The following is a 17,731-nucleotide window of genomic DNA, read 5'->3' on the forward strand; positions in this document are numbered from 1 at the left end:
CCCCCCCCCCCCCCCCCAGCTCTTGTTACATCTTTGTTTTGGTTCTTATAAATTGCTTGCGTTGTAAAAGATTTGGAATCACTTGTATTTTTCTACATATGATTCCCCATGAGGATATTTGATACCCGAATGAAGATGGAGTGAGAATTTGATGCATTTCTTCCAGGTTAGGAAATTGGAGGGTCAAGGGGTGCCCTCAAATCAAGCTGAAGCAATAACAGATGCCATTACCGAAGTGTTAAATGATAGCTTGGAAAATGTATCTCATTCATTTGTTTCAAAGGGGGAGATGCAGAAAGTGAGTTTCTAAGTACTCAATGTTTACATGTCTTGAATTCAGCTAATGTTATCATTGTACAATGATGGCAACAAGATGAGGTTCTTGATGAAATGAGCATCTATAACATTTATCATTTTACCATTTTTTGTTTTGTTTATAACCTACTAACCTTTCACTGGATGCCGTGTTATGTTTATAGATTGAAATGATCCAGGAGGCCAATTTGTCGAAATTCAAATCTGAAGTTCAAAGCTCACAGGTATTTACTAGTATTACTTATTTAATTGCTGTATTTCTTATACACACATAGGTTTCATGATTCGCTGTTAAATATAATAGAAAGAGATATTTGAATTTCATATTCTCGCTGTATCTTGATTGATTATAGTCTTTTAGCATTGTTCTTTGTTATTGGCTTGCTGTTATACTATCCTTATTTAGTTTCCTAGTCTGCTTAGATGATAGTATCTATTATAATACTGTTTAATTTGTTAGGTTTAGCAACAAAATGTCTTGTTGATATATTGTACTAGTATTTAGTTTCCATTGTTGTCTTGCATATCTTATGATATTGTTCCAATTCTTGAATAAAATAGAGAAATTCCAGTTCTTGATTTCCTGTTCTTGCAATATGTGACATAATTAAAGCTTGATCAGGGCTTCAACTACCATGAGTTGGTTGGACAAACCTTGTATTTGTATGTTTTTTAGGTTATGGGATCAATTCTTAGCGGCATTCTATTCGAGATGTCAAATAGCTTACAAGTTTCTGGAATTTGACCAAATGTGGTATTTTGGATAGCATGTAGATGGGTGGGGTGGGAACTTTATACAGGTTGAATAACTGAACTTGAAAGTATAATACTTATTGCACTTGGATTTTTCAAACTATTTTGGTGTTTGCACTGCTAGTTAATGTAATATTTTTGTATACCATGGACATGGAGCTCCCATATGTTACTGGAAGGATTCTAAGAGATCTGACTTTAGAGTCGATGAACTACTTCGTTGTTGAGTACAATCGGGTCTAGGTTAAGGCTAAGATCTGCACACTCTATAGCCTCTGCATCCTTCAAGTTCCTCCCAAGTCTAAGATCACAAAGTCTGTTGGTGGTGTTCCAAACATCTTTAACGGTGGCCTCTTTATAATGAAAAAGCCTGAAGAGGTGGGGGTAATGCGAAGCCAAGGATCAGGCTCCATTACCAACTTGGTGACACATGTTGATAGTCTTCTCTCTATTTCTCTATGATTGAAGCCAAAAGGCTTTAATTCTAGAAACGCCAGCGAGAGGAAGCCCCATATAAGAATTCAACCATTCACCCATTTTACAACCATACTTCTTAGCTTCATCCTCAATAATTGTGGGCTCAACATTAATACCAATAATCTCTGATTTATGAAGATTAATGTGGTGTCTGGAAGCCTGTTTGAAAACCCCAACTCCCTTGAGGAGGTGTTGAAATGATATCTTATCTTCGGACTCAGAAAATAGAATGGTGTCATCAACAAATGAGATATGTTTGATTCTTAAATTACCTTGGGCAACCCAAAAGCCTTTTATATGACCCTCGCATTTGGCTTCAAATGGCAAACTGCTAAAGTTGCCCATAATCGTAATGAAAAGGAAGGGAGATAATGGACCCCCTTGTCTAAGGGCCCCAAGTTGCTAGAATTTTACCATGAGGACGGCCATTGATGAGAATTGAGAAATTAGTAGAGGAGATGCACCCTCTAATCCAAATTCTCCACTTAAGACCAAAGCCTTTGGAAGCAAGGATATTATCAAGAAAATCCCAATCCACCTTATCAAAACCCTCTTCTTTCTTTGCCATTCGTCAATAAGTTCATCGGCCTGAGAGATGCATCAAGGATTTGTGGTTGTCATCCCTCAGCAAATGTTGTTTGGTACCCTAATGGTGAGAGGAAAGACCTTTTCGTGACTTTCTGGAAGGACCTGAGTGATGATTTTATAGAGGCAAGTGGTGAGGCCAATAGGGTGAAAGGCAACCACAGTTCTAACATGGAGTTTCTTTGGAATCAAACATATTTAAGTCTCGAAATTTTATTTGTTAAGGAAGTCTTATACTTTACAAAGTTGGTTTGTTAGTTTATGTTCTCTGACCATTGGATCAACACGTGTTATGTAGGGGCACCATTTTTCGTTATTGGGACACGAGACCGAAAAACTCCGAAATGATATTGATAAGATGCGCAATGAGTTGAGGTTTGTTTTACCGTACCTCAGTTTATATGAAATGTATACTGAGTTCATATTTTAGACATTAGCTCTTGAATTGGTCTCATTTGTGAAGGACCTTTGATTATGGTGCAGGTATGAAATTGACAAAGTCACAGCTGGACAGCGATTGGATTTGAATCTTGAAAGAGGGTAAGAAGAAGCAGGAGAGTATGTAGGGGAATCAATTTTGGTTTGATTTTTCCTTTGGTTACACGTCTTTGTTGTTCACAAGTGCAGGAGGATACGGGATGAGCTAGCTAATCAGAATGCTGAAACAAACAACCTAACTAATAAACTTGATCGGGTAAGACCAACTACGTGAAGATTGAGAAGTTGGAATGATTTGTGTTGTGTGAGTAATTTGTAATCTTGTTTGCTCAAAAAATTGCAGGAAATTCATGCTCTGAGGGCACAAGTGGAAGCTGCGAAATACGATGTAATAAAATACTGCATCGGTACCCTTGTTTCCATATCTGCTGTGGGTCTGGCTGTGATCCGCATCTTGATGTGAACAATATAAGGTGATGCGAACAGTATAAGGTGATGCGAACAGTATAAGGTGATGCTCATAAAGTTCTTATAGGGATTTATCAGGACCATTTTTTTCTTAGAATTCCTTCAACAACATGACATTATTTCTATTTTTTCTCTCTTTCTTTTAAGCTTTCTTCCACAGAATTTCCATGTAGTATTGTTTTCACATGGAAATAGTGGTGGATGGAAATAGATGTGGATGTAGTACATGTCAATTACCACTCTGTCGATAATAAACATTCTTTCGATGTTCAAGATTTTCTTGTACATATTTTCCACGCTCCCAAGCAGATGGATAATGAGACTAACATTTAATTAAGGGCATTAGCAGCATAAACTTTGACATATTAAATTTGAAATTTGGAAGAAAAAAAAATTACACGACTTTATATCAAATTTGCAACTTAGGTATTAAAATTGTTGCACCAAATATTATTATATATGTTATAAAAATCCCTGAAGGCTGAAGGAAAGTCCTTTCCATTTAAGGAAAAATAGATCCGTTGGCGAGAGTTAACACGTGGACGGCAGTGGTTTTGGCAGAGCCCATCCCACGTGCCCTATAAAACTCATCTGTCAGAATCTCAGAAACAAACAAAAAAAAAAAAAAAATCAAAAGATCAATCCCATTCCCCATTCACTTATTTGATGCACCCTCGTCGTCATGCCAACTTCAAATCATTTCCCAATTAATCAATGGAAGAAACAAAAAGCCATTGCTAAGCTACGCTAAGCTAAAAGAACAAACTACTCATATTATGAACATAATTCTATTCCCTTCCAAAAAACAGAGCTTTTGTATTTTTTATGGGATCATCGGGCCGGCGCTCCGGCACTCGGCGGTGGATTTTTGCTCGCCGCCTTCACAGAAGAACAAGAATGTTGGGCACCGAAATAGGCAGTTCCCGCCGAGTCGGACGGTGGCGGAGTCGGGTTTCATCCGCCGCAAGGGCTCTGGGATTGGCCCGAACAAGTAGTTTCCGCCCAACAACAGCCTCTCGAGCGGCGAGATGCCGGGATTTGGCGCGGCGGTTTTGAACGCGTAGATAACCGGAATCATTCCGGTGAAGTCGTTGTTCTCCAGTGATAAAGCAGAGAGCTTCGGCATAAACGCCAGGAACGGCGGTAGAAACCCAGTAATTTCGTTGTCGCTCAAATCGACGGCGATAAGCCCACTCCGGGTGCCGCTGGAATCAGGGGTTTCCACGGCGGAAAACCGATTGAAAGAGAGCGTAAGTTGCTCCAAAGAAGGATGTTCAAACAGAGCCGCCGGAACAGAGCCACCTAATTGGTTGTGACTCAGATCCACAACTTGAAGATTAACCAACTTCCCAACACTACCGGGAATCCCCCCTTCAAAGCTGTTATTCCTCATGGCCAATTGAACCAACGACGCCGGAAAAACCGACGGAAGTTCGCCGGAAAACCTATTATCACTACCATCTAAATAATACAAATTCTTCAAATCCAACAAATCGGGAAACGCACCCGTGAACCCGTTCGACTGCAGTTCCAACCGCTTCAAACTAACAAGCCCCACAAAACTCGCCGGAACAGAACCATTAAACCCATTCCCATTTAAATACAGCTCCTCAAGAGCAGAGAGTGAGCCGATTGACGTCGGAACCTCGCCGGAAAACGAGTTATCAGAGAGACTCAGTAAGCGCATCCGAGCCAAATTGGAGAAGGAGGAGGCAGGAATGGGACCCGAAAAGAAATTGGTTGACAAATCAAGAGTTTCCAAGTAAGGAAGGTTCCAGAAAACAGAGGAAATGGAGCCTGAGTAACCGGCCTGGTCGAGGTTGAGCTCGGTCACACGGCTGGCTCCTGAAACAACGGTATCGCACCGGAAACCGCAAGTGAATTTCTGGCCGAAGAGATTATCACAAGGATCAACAGAAAAATCCCAAGAATGTACACAGGAAGCAGAGGAGATGGAAGTGGGGTCCAAAGCGTTCTTCAGCTGTTTCAGAACTTGGGTGTCTTCCCAGTGGGTCTTAGAGTGTACGGAAAGGAGAACCGCCATAAAAAGGGGAAAGAGAGCAAGATTGCGAGTACCCATTTTAGAGGGGAGGGAGGGGGAGTTCAATTTTGGAAGTGTTGTCGTGGGATTTGGCGAGAGAGAAGGCCTTCTTAGTTTATCAGATCATTTGAAGCTCAAGTTCATCGGGATTATTTCGCCAATTTGGGCCCCCATTAAAATTGAACCATTAAATGTTAGCCCACTTGTTGGGCATCTGGTCCAATTCTTAGGCCCATTATACTTAGCCCATTCTATAATTTGTAGATGATGTTCTCTAATATTAGTCCAGCCCAATATCAAATTTGTCACGCACATTTTCTATCAATGTTTTCTTTTTTAAAAGAAAAAAAAAAAGGCTCCTCCATGTTCTATGTTCTAGAAGACCCAAAGAAAAATAAATAAAAATGGTCTCATTTTATCTTTTACTGGTCATCTTTATCTTTCTCATGTCACGTGGTCATCAAATAATCTTGGTCTACTTTGGAATTAAATAATGTATTGAATTTGGACCTATAAATCATGCCATACGTCAGCATGTAGTGTAATACACTTAATAATTATTATTTTAATAAAAAATAAGCATTAAAAGTATTGAATATAGAGCCTTAATAGTACATTTGTCCTTGGAGTTAGAGCTGGAAATTGTCACAATCCCACCTTGATTAAACACCAAATCAAAAATCAAGGCGTAATTCAAGGCTTAAAACAATTAAATATAATTCCCAAAATGTTATCCTTTTTTCTTTTTTAAAAAACAAACTAACTTTTTCTTGGTTTTCTCCTTGGATTTGAATGGAACAAGCTTCTGGGTGGGAAGATTTTGAGACATACACGATTTTTCAGAAACAAAGGATAAATATATACCAAATTTAAATGCAAATTACTCCTTAATCTATGCTTTTATTAATTACTTGTCACATAATCCACCCCTTTCATATATTCTAATATTTGTTTAAAATTACCCATAAACTTAGATTGAACTATCATACTGTATGGGTCAAAACGTACCAACGTGTCTATCTTCTATTCCAGCACGCAATTTCAAGGTACCAACGTTAGTGCTTGGCTTACCACAACTGTCACTCTCAAGATTGGAACAACGTGCAATGTAAATAAATATTATTAACTCGTTTAGAATTCCATACCTCATATTTATTATAATAAAAAAAATGAAACTTTTTGTATGGTGTTTGTGTTAAAAATAAAATAGGAATCTAGATGATGACGACGGAGACGACAATGAACACAACAAGTTCACATTTTCCCATTTGAAAGCATAAAATGTCTCTATCTATGTTATGTATACTTCAAAAGTTTTAAAAGTTTGGAGATGGGAATCAAATGGAATTTCAAGTTGTCAGTACATAAGACATAAACCACTATTGCTCACAAGCCCACACAACACACTATTGGGTCCTCTTGTCGGTTGGAACCTATAATTGTACCTAATATTTCTTGTTTCATTAACTAATTTCTTTGTTTTAAATCTATACATTATTAAATAACTTATTTATGGATAAAATAAATATACGATCTCAAATTTCTTAATCATTCGGATACTTGCAAAGTAACTTTTGGCAAAGATCTACAGCTGATCACCTAAATCTGTAATTTTAATAAATTATATACTACTTTATAAAAAGAATAAAAGAGTTTATTTTTATCATATTTTTCATGTATTAAAGTTTAATTAAAAAAAAATATATTCTGGTTATCAGTGTGAGAATGAAATTAAATAATAATAATAATAATAAAAAGTAGTCACATGCATTGACAATCTGATTAAATGTCCCTAATTTATGGGTTGAATTACTTTGTAGATTAAGCTAAAATTATTATATATATATATATATATATATACATATATCTATTTTAATTTCATTTCCATATATTAAATGATGACTATAAAGAAAATTATAATTTTTATTTTTAACATTTATTATGTTCGCAAATGAAAATAATTCTAAAAAAAAAAAAAAAAAAAAGTGGCATTAGATAAAGTAACCCCACTATGAACACTCTGAAACATAATTAGGCTTCTTTTTTTTTTTTTAATTTAAAAAAGGGAAAAAAGAGAACAAAGCCCAAGGAAAGAGTTTAATATGTATATATAAATGTATAAAATAAGGGATTTGGTTAATTGAAATGAGTGCATGAAATCAAAGGGAATCTCAGGTTAATTAAAGTAATTAAAAGATATGATCAATCATAATTGTAACCAATAGCTTTAACCCAAGTTGTGAAGTTGGAAGATGGGGAAACAATGCCTGCCTTTGTCGGTATAAACATGACACCCATTACTTTATAATCTTTAATTAACCATCTTAATTTCCTCTTTTTTCTTTTCTTTTTTTTTTTTTTAAACCCTTCTTAACTAATTCTTAAATCAATTTTTAAACAAAAGCTTCCAACGCAGGGAATCTCTCATTCATGCGCCCAATCACCTTTTCCTTTTCTTTTCTTTAATTCATTTTAATAATGCTATTATTAACTTAATTCAATGCCTTTTCTCTGCCTCATTGCTCTTATCCTTGTTAACCATCTTCAATGCTTTCCTTTCGTTCTTAACTAAACTAGAGTTAAATAGAAGTCAACCCAACTCACCTAATTTCGTTGAAAATAACAAAACTTTAAAAAAACAAGAGTGAGTAATAAGAAGGTTTTTGTTGTAAGTGTCAGTTATGAAATTGAAGGGATAAAAAGAAGAGGTGGCGTAGTGACAGTGAACTTATGGACTCAAAGGTGGTGGGAATAACTACTTATGGCGGCTGCCCTTCATACTTTCTTACTTTGATAGATTGGAGATGTGAAAAGGATGGGATTCAAAGTGCTTATCCAACTGGAGCCTTTGGACATCATCAAAAATATCTCGTCTTCCATCAAATTAACAACCCGATTTAAAGCTAAAACTTTTGAGGTTGTCACTGGTGTATATCATACATCATATCATGGGTATACGTTCTTACAAAACATGTTGGAGAATTATCTTGTGTTCGTGACATACAACATGCATGAGATTCCACGTTTTTAAATCATAGTACATGATTATGATACACATCCATAACCTTTGCATGAGACATCCATAGGTTTGTAGCTTCAACTGACCTTAGGCGAGGTTCGTCTTCGCCAACCAAACATTATTTGTGTGGAATCCGAGCTTATTCGATCACACATATCGTCTATGCGTGCATGTTCAATCATCTGCAACACAATCGACTTACCTGTGCAGAAGATGAATAAAATAAATGGAAAAGGGTTATTGGTGATGGGGGGTTTTAGACATTGGTTATGGTGGAGACAATTTGAGGCATTGAGAAAATGTTTTTTTAGGTAAGCTTATAATCTAAAAGAGAGGAAGCTTATAATTTAAGGGAAGTGGTGAGAGGAAAGGGAAAGGAATGGTGTGGTCCATAAGAATCCATGGGCATTAGGGGAGTGACACGACTACATTATGGTTGGAGTTGTGACAGTGAGACACCCTTTGGGTTTGAGTTGCTCCCATGTGCACTTCCCTCTACGTGGAACCTGTCTCCATCCCACACCCTTTTTCTTTTCATCTCCCTCTCTCTCATCAGACAAGCTTTCTAATCCAAGTCACCTCTCGTCTTCTCTGCTTTTTTGTTTCTCTCTCTCTCTCTCTCTCTCTCTCAAGGCTCCATTGTTGAATGCTTTGTCACCTTCTGCCAACACTAATCCAATCAGTCTCCTTAAATTTCTTTCAAACTCTCCACATCCCATAACCTCATTCATACCCATTTTGATCAAAGTTTGTGATCTGAGGCATCCCATCCCAATTTGGGTTCGTAGAATCAAAAACAATTTCATTTTGGTGTTGCTTAAATAAACCCCTTTTACTTTTACTTTTACTTCTACTTTTACTTTTTTACAAACTGAGGTGATTCCTGAAAGACATGAATGAAAGAAAGTGGAAGTGCTTTTTGAGAAAGGTAGGGGGGGGGGTAAGGTTAGTCCAATGCCATGAATCTTCCCATGAAAGTTGGTCAATATGAATACTGCCACGTGGTGGTAGCTCCCAAAATTGGGAGTCCCATTTTTTTGTTGATGCCCATTTTGAAAAAAGCCCAACTCAACTCCAAGCGCCATTCATCCAATTCAGTAACTTTGAAGAAGCACTATGAATGAATGCATGGGTTTGGCAGAGCCCCAAAAAGTATAAAGCTTTCACATATATGTGTAATGGGGATCCATTTTTCCCCTTTCAAAAAAATAAAGGAAGAGGGGGTTTGCTAGCTCAACCGTGTACCATATTACAGCTTTACAAGGTAACATTTTGAAGAAAAGAGAATGGAAGGACCATACATTTCCACCTCCATCTGTCCCCCATAATTACATGTACTACAACCCTCTTTTTTTTCATTCTTTTATCTTCTTTCAAAAAAATAAATGGATAGGATTCAATCCAAATGTGTACAATTTGAGTTCTTAAATAGTTTCCAGTTAAATTAAGTTTTAAATAAAAATAAAAAATAAAAAAAAAAGCATAAATATTGGTGAGACACCTAAACTGGGATGGTGGGCGCAAGGCAGAACACATATAAAGAAAAGAAAAAAGTAAAAGATGTAGGGCACACACAAAGTGTTTGTTGAAATGTCCCAAAAGGAAGAACAGTGGAAGGTTGTGTTTAGGCCTCATCTCGAGCCACCCCACGGCATGGCATGGCATGGCCTATGCATTTTGGCGTTTATGTTGTGGTTGTTGGTGTTAACTTAAAATCCCCCAAAACTTCCTCAATTACCCCTTACATAGCCTTATAATTGTAGCATGCCCTCCCTGTTTTAAGGCTATAGCTATACACCTAATGCAATCCAATACAATACAATATACCACCCATTTGGGCAGCAAAATAAAAAAAAAGAAGGAAAAATATTTGGGAAGTTGGGGGACTCTGTTTTGTTGGTCCAAATCAGGAGGGTACATTTGGAACTGTACAAATATGTTATTTTATTTTCATTGGAGCCTCTTTTTTCCTCTTTTTTTTTTTTTTTTTTTTTTTTTTTTTTTTTTTTTTTTTTTTTTTTTTTTTTTTTTTTTTTTTTTAATTTCCTCTCACATCCCCTCGGTCTCAGGTGTTGGGATCCCAGCCCATTTCTTTATTTTATTTTATTTATTTATTTATTTCCAATAATATATTATAGTGCCAAATTTTGTGTGTGGGTGGGCTTTAATGGGTGGCATGGCAGCCTTTTGTACCACTATACCCCCACCTTTCTTTTCTAATTACCCCAATCCCAATATTCACTCTCTTTTCCATTTAATTCAAAGACTATAAATACTTTTATTATTTATGTTTAACAAATATGTGTCTAAAATCTACGAGACATGGAATGTTTTAGCTACCATTATGTTTGATCAGTTACAAGTATTAAAGTCAACTTTTTTTTTATTGGTATTAAAAACAATCGATGAAGATATGTTATATCAAGTAGACTAGAATCATCGATCCAACGACAACAAAAGTTATCCACGTGCAATATTAAGTCAAGTCAATCAAGTCATTTTACGGTACAAAAATAATGGTTTCCAAATGTCTATTCTAGAAAAATGAGTTCACATGATTTAGTCGCGTTGCTTAGAATTTAATTTGATGTGAAAGTTCAATGAGATATGATTTTTTAGTTGGAGAATTTGTACATTTTAATTATAAATTTGAATGTAATCTTGTTTGATGAGTATGAGTAGGGTTATACTACGAAAAAGAATAGTACATCACCTCTTATCCCACGAAACTATGAAAGTGGAAAAAGAAAGACAAAATTAAAGCAATTTTTGTTTTGTTTTTTTTTTTTTTTTTTTTTAAATTTCTTAATGAATGAGAGGCAGGCGTAGGACGAAAGACATGGACGTGAGTACATTAGAGCCTTTCATTTCCAAAGTTTTTAAAAAAACCAAAAAAGACTTATGATACAAAATGACTGAAACACCCTCTTGCCACGTAAACAAAGGACAACACCACTTTTTTTCTTTGAAAAAATTGACGTCCTTCTCCCTTCTCTCGTCCATGGGTAAAGATGTCTATTTAATAGTAAATCTCGGTTCTACTTCCAATGTAGAGAAGAGTATAGATAAATTTCTCTTTGTCAATTAAACGGGATTGAAGACAAAGATTCTATTTATTTATTTATTTATTTACGATATTGTAACATTTTTTAAAATTAATTTTAATTTAAAATTTATTAGGATGTTTTATTTATTTACCTAATAAAAAAATTTAGAAAAATAAAAATCGTTGAAAAGTAGTATTAAAAAAAATGGGAGGTTTATCCAGAAGCTGAAGAAAAAGTGTGATTAAAAAATGGCAGAAGAATAATATGATATTGATGGTAGGGAGATTTAGGTAAATTGAGGTTGAAGGGATTAGAAAAGGCAAGAGATATGAGTTTGGGTTATAAATAAGGCAGCCAATCTCCCACTTTTAAACACAACTAATATCTGATACCAAAAAAACCGTGAGAGAGAGAGAGAGAGAGAGAGAGAGAGAGAATGAACCAGCAAGAAAGTGAAGAGCGTGAAGCAGTACAAATCTGTGAGTTGTACACTCCATTATACATCCAAATGGTTCCCCAACAACAAGGTTTCTACCTCTTCTTTTAACTTTACCCAAAACTCTATTTTCTTTTCTTTTTTTTTTTTCAATTTTTGATGCTCTCCATGTAACGGAAGTTTAGTTTTGGTTACAGATAATAATTTGGGTGAAGCAAAACGGAGACGACGTCGTAAGAAGAACAGAGGATCGGAAGCGGATGCGGTGGCAAAGAAGAGGAAGCTCACAGCCGCGCAGGTTCATCTTTTGGAGACTAATTTTGGAAGTGAACATAAGTTGGAGTCGGAAAGAAAGGACCGTCTGGCGTCGGAGTTGGGGCTCGATCCTCGCCAGGTCGCCGTCTGGTTTCAGAACCGCCGTGCCCGCTGGAAGAACAAGAAACTTGAGGAGGAATATTCTAGCTTGAAGAAGCTTCATGAATCCGTCGTCGTTGAAAAATGCCGTCTTGAAACTCAGGTCCATTTTCACCCCTCTCTCTGTCTCTCGTGCTGGTTTTCGTCTTTCCAGACAGAACCAACCATTTTCTATTATTATTTTATAATTCAATATAATAATAATTTTTAAGTTAGTTAATAAGACATTTATTATTTTTCAAAATTTGTAACTGAATAGAGTAAAATCTATGTTGGCTAAATTTTTGATTAAAAAAAAACAGAGGAATTTGAGTACATCTCCATCAACCGAAAGGTGTTATTAGAGGAGAAAAAGCTTGGTAACTTTGGGTGATAAAGAGAGGGTGGGACACCATTTATGAACGAACGTGCATGGGCTCTGGGCTCGAAGAAGCCCACGCCACCTTCTTCAAAAATATGTTTTTTTTTTTTTTCTTTTTCTTTCCATATCCCATACAACCATCTCATTCGACAATAAAACTCTTTTTTTTAAAACAAACAAAAAAAACTAAAGCTATAAAAGTAATTATAAAGTGTTTCGTACAACGTTGTCCGTGTTTCTATGGGCCATCGGCCCACTTTGGTCCCCCTCACTTCTACATTGCACCAATCAAGACTCAACAACGCCCGTAGAGATAATTAACTTTTACCCTACTAAGTAAACAATTTTATTACTTTTACCCATTTAAATATACCCAAAAATAAAACATCTTAACCATTTCTTTTAGTAAACAAAGATAAGCAAAAGTAAGTAAGGTTAATTTGTTGGTGATGATTTTACAGATACTGAAGCTGAAAGAACAACTTTCAGAAGCGGAGAAAGAAAAGGAGAGGTTGATAATGGGAGAACGGGGCGATGGGCCTTTAAGCAGCAGCAGCCCAAGCCCATCGATGTCAATGGACGCCGTGGACCCCACAGGCCTCGGGGAATTTGGAGCATCATTCGAAGATGTGTTTTACTACATGCCTGAAAACTCTTGCATTTATGGCATGGAATGGCCCAATCCCTACATTTGATATTATATTTTAGTTTTACTAATAATTCCATCTTAATTTATAAATGTATTATTATTATTATTATTATCATTAATGTTTTCTTTTTCTTTTTGTATAAAATTTATGAATCTAGTGTAAATCCTAATTTTCCCTTTCATTTTCTCTCTCTTTCACTATTTCATTGATTAAACTAAAATAAGTGAGTCTTGTAGGGCGAAAAAAGTAAATATGGAAAACCGAATGAAAGCGAAAACAAGAAGAAAAAGAGGTGAAAATGATGATATTTTAGAGAAAGATGCTACAAGTTGAGCATAATAATGCACAACAAAAATAATGGAACATGTATACAACGTCACTCTTCAATCACAAACGTAATGGAATAAATAATTGGCTACTATTTTATGTGTCTGGTCTTTTCCATTACGTCCTTTCACGTCATCACGTCACCCATTATAATTATTTATAAAATCAAATAAATGTAGTATAATAGATTATCCAAAACTTAAAACTATTTTATATAACTGTTTCTAAATTTCAAAATATCTAATTATCTTCGTCTCAACTTAGATACCAAATAAATACAAGATGGTTGATTTAACTTGAAGGAAAAATGAATTCATAGTCCTAAATTTTGGGTGTTATATAATTAAAAATCTTAAACTAATAATGGTATGAATCTAAACTTTGAATTTATATCCTTTGTCAAATTTGATTATAAAATCGTTAGTAAACACGTATAACTTATAATTATAAACTCTCTTTTTCAATAAATGACAATCGTTTAAAAGGAAGATATAAATTTTTGAAAAAGTCTGCAAGTACAAGAATTGATGTATGAACGATTTTTAAATTGAGGGTCTAAATTAATATGTCTATAAGATTTAATGGATAGAATTATATGAATTTGATACAAGATTATGGATGAAAATTTAAAAATCGGAGATTAATGAAAATTAGAGTCTAAAACAACTTAGTAGCCATATTCTGGGCCGACAGCTAAGCCCAATAAGAAACAATATCTTAAAAAAAAAATGAAAGAATTAACTGATCCGAGTCCAATTATTATTATTATTAAAATACCAAAGCAGCTAACAATTTTTAATTTAAAAAAAAAAAAATGGAAGAGTGAATTTTTTAGTATGGAAAATATCCAGAAAGAAAACCGAATATATATTAATATTAATATTAATTGGAGAAGGGCGGGATACATACCATTTTATGTACGTCCCTATAGTTAAACCCAAACCCCTAATCCCAATTATCGTAAATTATAATTTTTAATCAATTATGATACCCTCAATATCTCGGGTAATTAAGCTCTTAACACCTCCACGCCGACGTGGCAACCAGAGGCCTCTCGTGCCAGCACAGCACCAGCTCAGCATGCCGTTTTCCTACTTGGAACCCTTGAACCTGTACTTTTCCAAGTAAGCACTCCGCCTGAAAATCTGCAAACTGGCTCAGTGCCACTGGCCTCATCCCGGCGCCGTGGAATACCTCCCTCCACGGCGGCGCTGCCATTCTCCCTGCTCCTTCCACCGCAGCCAATATCTTCGGCCGGAACACAAACGTCTCTATCCTCCGCACCCAGTCCCCGCCAGCCACCGCTGCGTCCAGCGACTCTAGCATCATGGCGTAGAACTCCAGGCTATCTACCAAATTCCTCTTGAACGACGCCGCGCCGGAGTCCGACCACCCTTCACCGTCAACGAACACGACGACGCAGGGCGACACCAGTCGCACGTCGGAGAGAAAAGACCCTATACTGTTTATACTCCCAAGACGGCGGAAGATCGCGGGCGTTAATAAAATCGCGGCCTTCTCCCCTTCCATGAACTTCACCGATTTGAAGGACAACGTCTCGAAGGTCCGAAGCGGCACCAGATCTATATGAAACCGAATCTTCAGATCCTGAGCGAACTGACACAGATTCTCCCTAATCAACCTACTCTCAATCGCAAATTCCTCCGGCACCACCGCCGTTATCCGAAGCACCGGTGGAATCATCTTCCTGGACTCTGCCTTCTCTGCAATCTCCTTCATGAAAGACGCGTACTGCCCTCCAAACCCAATATCAAAATCAACAATATGAATGAAAGACGAGCCGTTAAGAGCTTCAAGAAGCGCCTGATTGGTAGTGAAGTGGGAGAACATGGGAATTGGAGAAATTGCAGAGAAGACCTTGTAAGCCCTGATTGTATGAACAATTTCGGGCCAGGAGGAGAGGCGATTGTGGCGGTTGGAGGCGGAGAGGAGAGATTGAAGAGCCTCTTTGAAGAAGAAGGCGGCCCGCTGAAGGGGCTTTCCGGTGGAGGATTGAAGGCGTTGATTGAGGCGCTCCAATATGACGTGGGCGAGTTGGAAGTCATTGGAGTCGAAACAATCAGCGGTGCGGACTATGTCTTCAAGGAATTCGCAGGAGAAGTTGTTGGAATTGGGAGCCGCCAAATCGAAGGAATTGAAGGTGGGGGTGTGGTTGGAATAGGGGGGTTCAGAGAGGAAGAAATCAGGGGAAACCAGATGGGTTTGATGATCGAAGGGGTGGGAGTGGAGGAAATCAGGGAATTGAGGAACATGATTATTGTTGTTGGGATTGGGATTGGGATTGGGATTGGGGTTTGGGTTTGGGTTTTTGGGAGCAGAGTTGGAGTCATCGTGTAAGCCCAAATCTCCCATGATGGAGTCCCAGTCGAGGTTGTGGAGGGTCTGTTCATCCCAGTCCAGAGAAGGGTTGTTGTTGTTGTTGTTGTTGTTGGGACGATCGTCAGTGGGGAGGAGTGGAGCGGAGGAGAGGGTGTGTGGGTCAGGCGCCACAGGGCTGGGGCTGCGGCGGAGGTCGAGGACGGAGGTGGGTTCGTAAGAGGGGTTGGTAATATTGGGGGTGGAGGTGGGGGTGGGAGGGGGGGGGGCGATGGCGATGGTGNCCATTACAGCAATTAATTTCCCCACACAAAGGGTGAAAAAATTTTATAATAAAACCCAAAACATATATTTTTTAATTAAAAAATTCATTTAAAATTGCGTAAACATTATGAAACTAGAAAGAAAAATTTAGTAAAGAACATAAAAAAATACAAAAAAAAAAAAAAGCAAATAAATGATACCTTGAGAAGCTAATTGGCCAGAGGCATCTCCAGGATCACCTTTGAATTCAGTCATCTGCATTCACTTGCTCGTAAGAACACCATACAAATTAATTATAAATTATAAAAATTAAAAAATTAAAAATGAAAGAAAATTTAATGAATAATTATGTATATATATTTTAAGATATAAGATTTATTTATTGATATATATATATATATATATGTATATATGGATATACCCAGCTTGGAGAATTGACTGAAGGACCATCCCATCCAATATGGGCAACATGTTTGACATCTGTGGGTACACCAATCTGCATTTCAGGTTCTTTCTCATTATCTGCAAAAATTCAGGTTTTTTTATTGTTATTTTTATGAGAGAAAGAAGGGGGGAAATGGGTTTTTTTCAAATTTTAAATTTTATTTGCTTACCAAATATTTGAGAAATGTATCTGAGGCCTTTGAGGAGGCCTTTCATTTTATTGTTATTAGACATTATTGTGGAGGACTGAGGTGATCTGCTTTGGTCTGTGCTTTTGGGGAAGAAGATTGGATCAAATCAAAGCTTTGGGAGCTTCAAAAGTGAGCCAAAGTGGGAAGAAAAGGGCTCAAAATGAAAGAATGGAACCCCAAATGGAGGCCGAAATGAGGCAAAAAAGCATGGAAATTAGCCATGAAATCAAATGAGCATGAGAGTAGGGAGGAGGAGGAGGAGGAGGAGGAGGAGGAGGAGGAGGAGGAGGAGGAGGAGAAGAAGAAGAAGAAGAAGAAGAACAACGACAACAACAACAAGGGTGGGGCTGTGGAGGTAATGAAAGAAGCCTTTTTATGATGATTGAGTGAGTTAGCGTGTTTTATTTAACCAATGCCAAAAGGGGATGGCCACATAAAAGGATCCTCTTCGGAAAATGGAACTACCCAACTATCCACTCCAATCCCTCGCCTTTTTTTTTTTTTTTACCATACCAATTAATTCTTACCTTTCACTTTCCATTTTAAATTCAGTAACAGTTCAATTTTTACTTTCCCATAAGTTTCTGTTCCAGAAATTTTGAATATTTAATTAAATTATCTTACTTTAATTAATAAAAAAAAAAAGACTGAATTTAAGGTAAAAATTGTCATGTTTGGTCGTGTTTAAAATTTTATTTAAAAATTTATAGATGTGAAGTTTATGGTAAAACTTAATTTTATTTATTTATTCTAAATAGAAAGATATAAATATTTTTCATTGAGTTGAATTATAAGTTTTTTGACCATAAATTTTCAAGAGGGTATCTATTAGTTATTTAAACTTTCAAAGTTGCTTTTTTAAAAAATTGAATCTATAATTTTTAAAGGGAATAGAGATGTCATAATTACTAAATTATAGTGAAGTTTTTTAATACTTACACTCAATTCAAATCATCCAACTTATTCTACAATATAAATTTATTAGATACAAAATTAACAAATTTAAGATCTATATATAAAGCACTTAAACAAAAATAAACACAAACTATCCAGATCTATTTTAGTTTATTTTATAGATGTATTTAGTTATTATATAAATGATTTGATTAAGTATTAATAAAAAGTTCATTTAGACGTAATAAATACATTAATAACTATATTATA

At 36.4% G+C, this 17,731-nt stretch overlaps 4 protein-coding genes across 5 annotated transcripts in view; 2 read left to right on the forward strand and 2 right to left on the reverse strand.

Annotated features, from left to right (window-relative positions):
* Positions 1 to 3,309, forward strand: part of LOC111447937 (protein FMP32, mitochondrial-like) — a 5,459-nt gene extending 2,150 nt beyond the window's left edge. Inside the window, exons 3-9 of one of the 2 annotated variants that reach the window (XM_023087340.1) lie at positions 167 to 298; positions 480 to 539; positions 2,429 to 2,505; positions 2,614 to 2,670; positions 2,758 to 2,824; positions 2,912 to 3,041; positions 3,080 to 3,309. In XM_023087340.1, the coding sequence (XP_022943108.1) occupies positions 167 to 298; positions 480 to 539; positions 2,429 to 2,505; positions 2,614 to 2,670; positions 2,758 to 2,824; positions 2,912 to 3,031 (513 nt within the window). In that variant the 3' untranslated portion in view covers positions 3,032 to 3,041; positions 3,080 to 3,309. Of the gene's footprint in view, positions 1 to 166; positions 299 to 479; positions 540 to 2,428; positions 2,506 to 2,613; positions 2,671 to 2,757; positions 2,825 to 2,911; positions 3,042 to 3,074 lie in introns of both variants that reach the window. The other variant, XM_023087339.1, reaches the window with a different exon arrangement.
* Positions 3,310 to 3,483: 174 nt separating this feature from the next.
* LOC111447936 (leucine-rich repeat receptor-like serine/threonine-protein kinase BAM3) lies at positions 3,484 to 5,204 on the reverse strand. Its single transcript, XM_023087338.1, has one exon. It carries the CDS (start codon positions 5,114 to 5,116, stop codon positions 3,860 to 3,862), a length of 1,257 nt encoding a protein of 418 aa, XP_022943106.1. The 5' UTR covers positions 5,117 to 5,204; the 3' UTR covers positions 3,484 to 3,859.
* Positions 5,205 to 11,541: 6,337 nt separating this feature from the next.
* LOC111447938 (homeobox-leucine zipper protein ATHB-40-like) lies at positions 11,542 to 13,106 on the forward strand. The gene is made up of 3 exons (XM_023087341.1): positions 11,542 to 11,670; positions 11,777 to 12,096; positions 12,816 to 13,106. Exons 1-3 carry the CDS (start codon positions 11,580 to 11,582, stop codon positions 13,047 to 13,049), a joined length of 645 nt encoding a protein of 214 aa, XP_022943109.1. The 5' UTR covers positions 11,542 to 11,579; the 3' UTR covers positions 13,050 to 13,106.
* Positions 13,107 to 14,175: 1,069 nt separating this feature from the next.
* Positions 14,176 to 15,956, reverse strand: LOC111447233 (scarecrow-like protein 15). The gene has a single exon (XM_023086275.1). It carries the CDS (start codon positions 15,954 to 15,956, stop codon positions 14,349 to 14,351), a length of 1,608 nt encoding a protein of 535 aa, XP_022942043.1. The 3' UTR covers positions 14,176 to 14,348.
* Between the last annotated feature and the right edge of the window lie 1,775 nt (positions 15,957 to 17,731).

This window comes from Cucurbita moschata, unplaced genomic scaffold (genome assembly GCF_002738365.1).
Source record: "Cucurbita moschata cultivar Rifu unplaced genomic scaffold, Cmos_1.0 Cmo_Scf00009, whole genome shotgun sequence".
NCBI lineage: Eukaryota > Viridiplantae > Streptophyta > Magnoliopsida > Cucurbitales > Cucurbitaceae > Cucurbita > Cucurbita moschata.

What these genes read in the sequence shown, in the direction of transcription:
- LOC111447936 (XM_023087338.1), bottom strand. Translation starts at nt 5,116, where the DNA reads ATGGGTACTCGCAATCTTGCTCTCTTTCCCCTTTTTATGGCGGTTCTC.
- LOC111447938 (XM_023087341.1), top strand. Translation starts at nt 11,580, where the DNA reads ATGAACCAGCAAGAAAGTGAAGAGCGTGAAGCAGTACAAATCTGTGAG. An exon ending in AATGGTTCCCCAACAACAAG is followed by an intron (nt 11,671 to 11,776) that starts GTTTCTACCTCT and finishes TTTTGGTTACAG; the next exon opens with ATAATAATTTGGGTGAAGCA. An exon ending in AATGCCGTCTTGAAACTCAG is followed by an intron (nt 12,097 to 12,815) that starts GTCCATTTTCAC and finishes ATGATTTTACAG; the next exon opens with ATACTGAAGCTGAAAGAACA.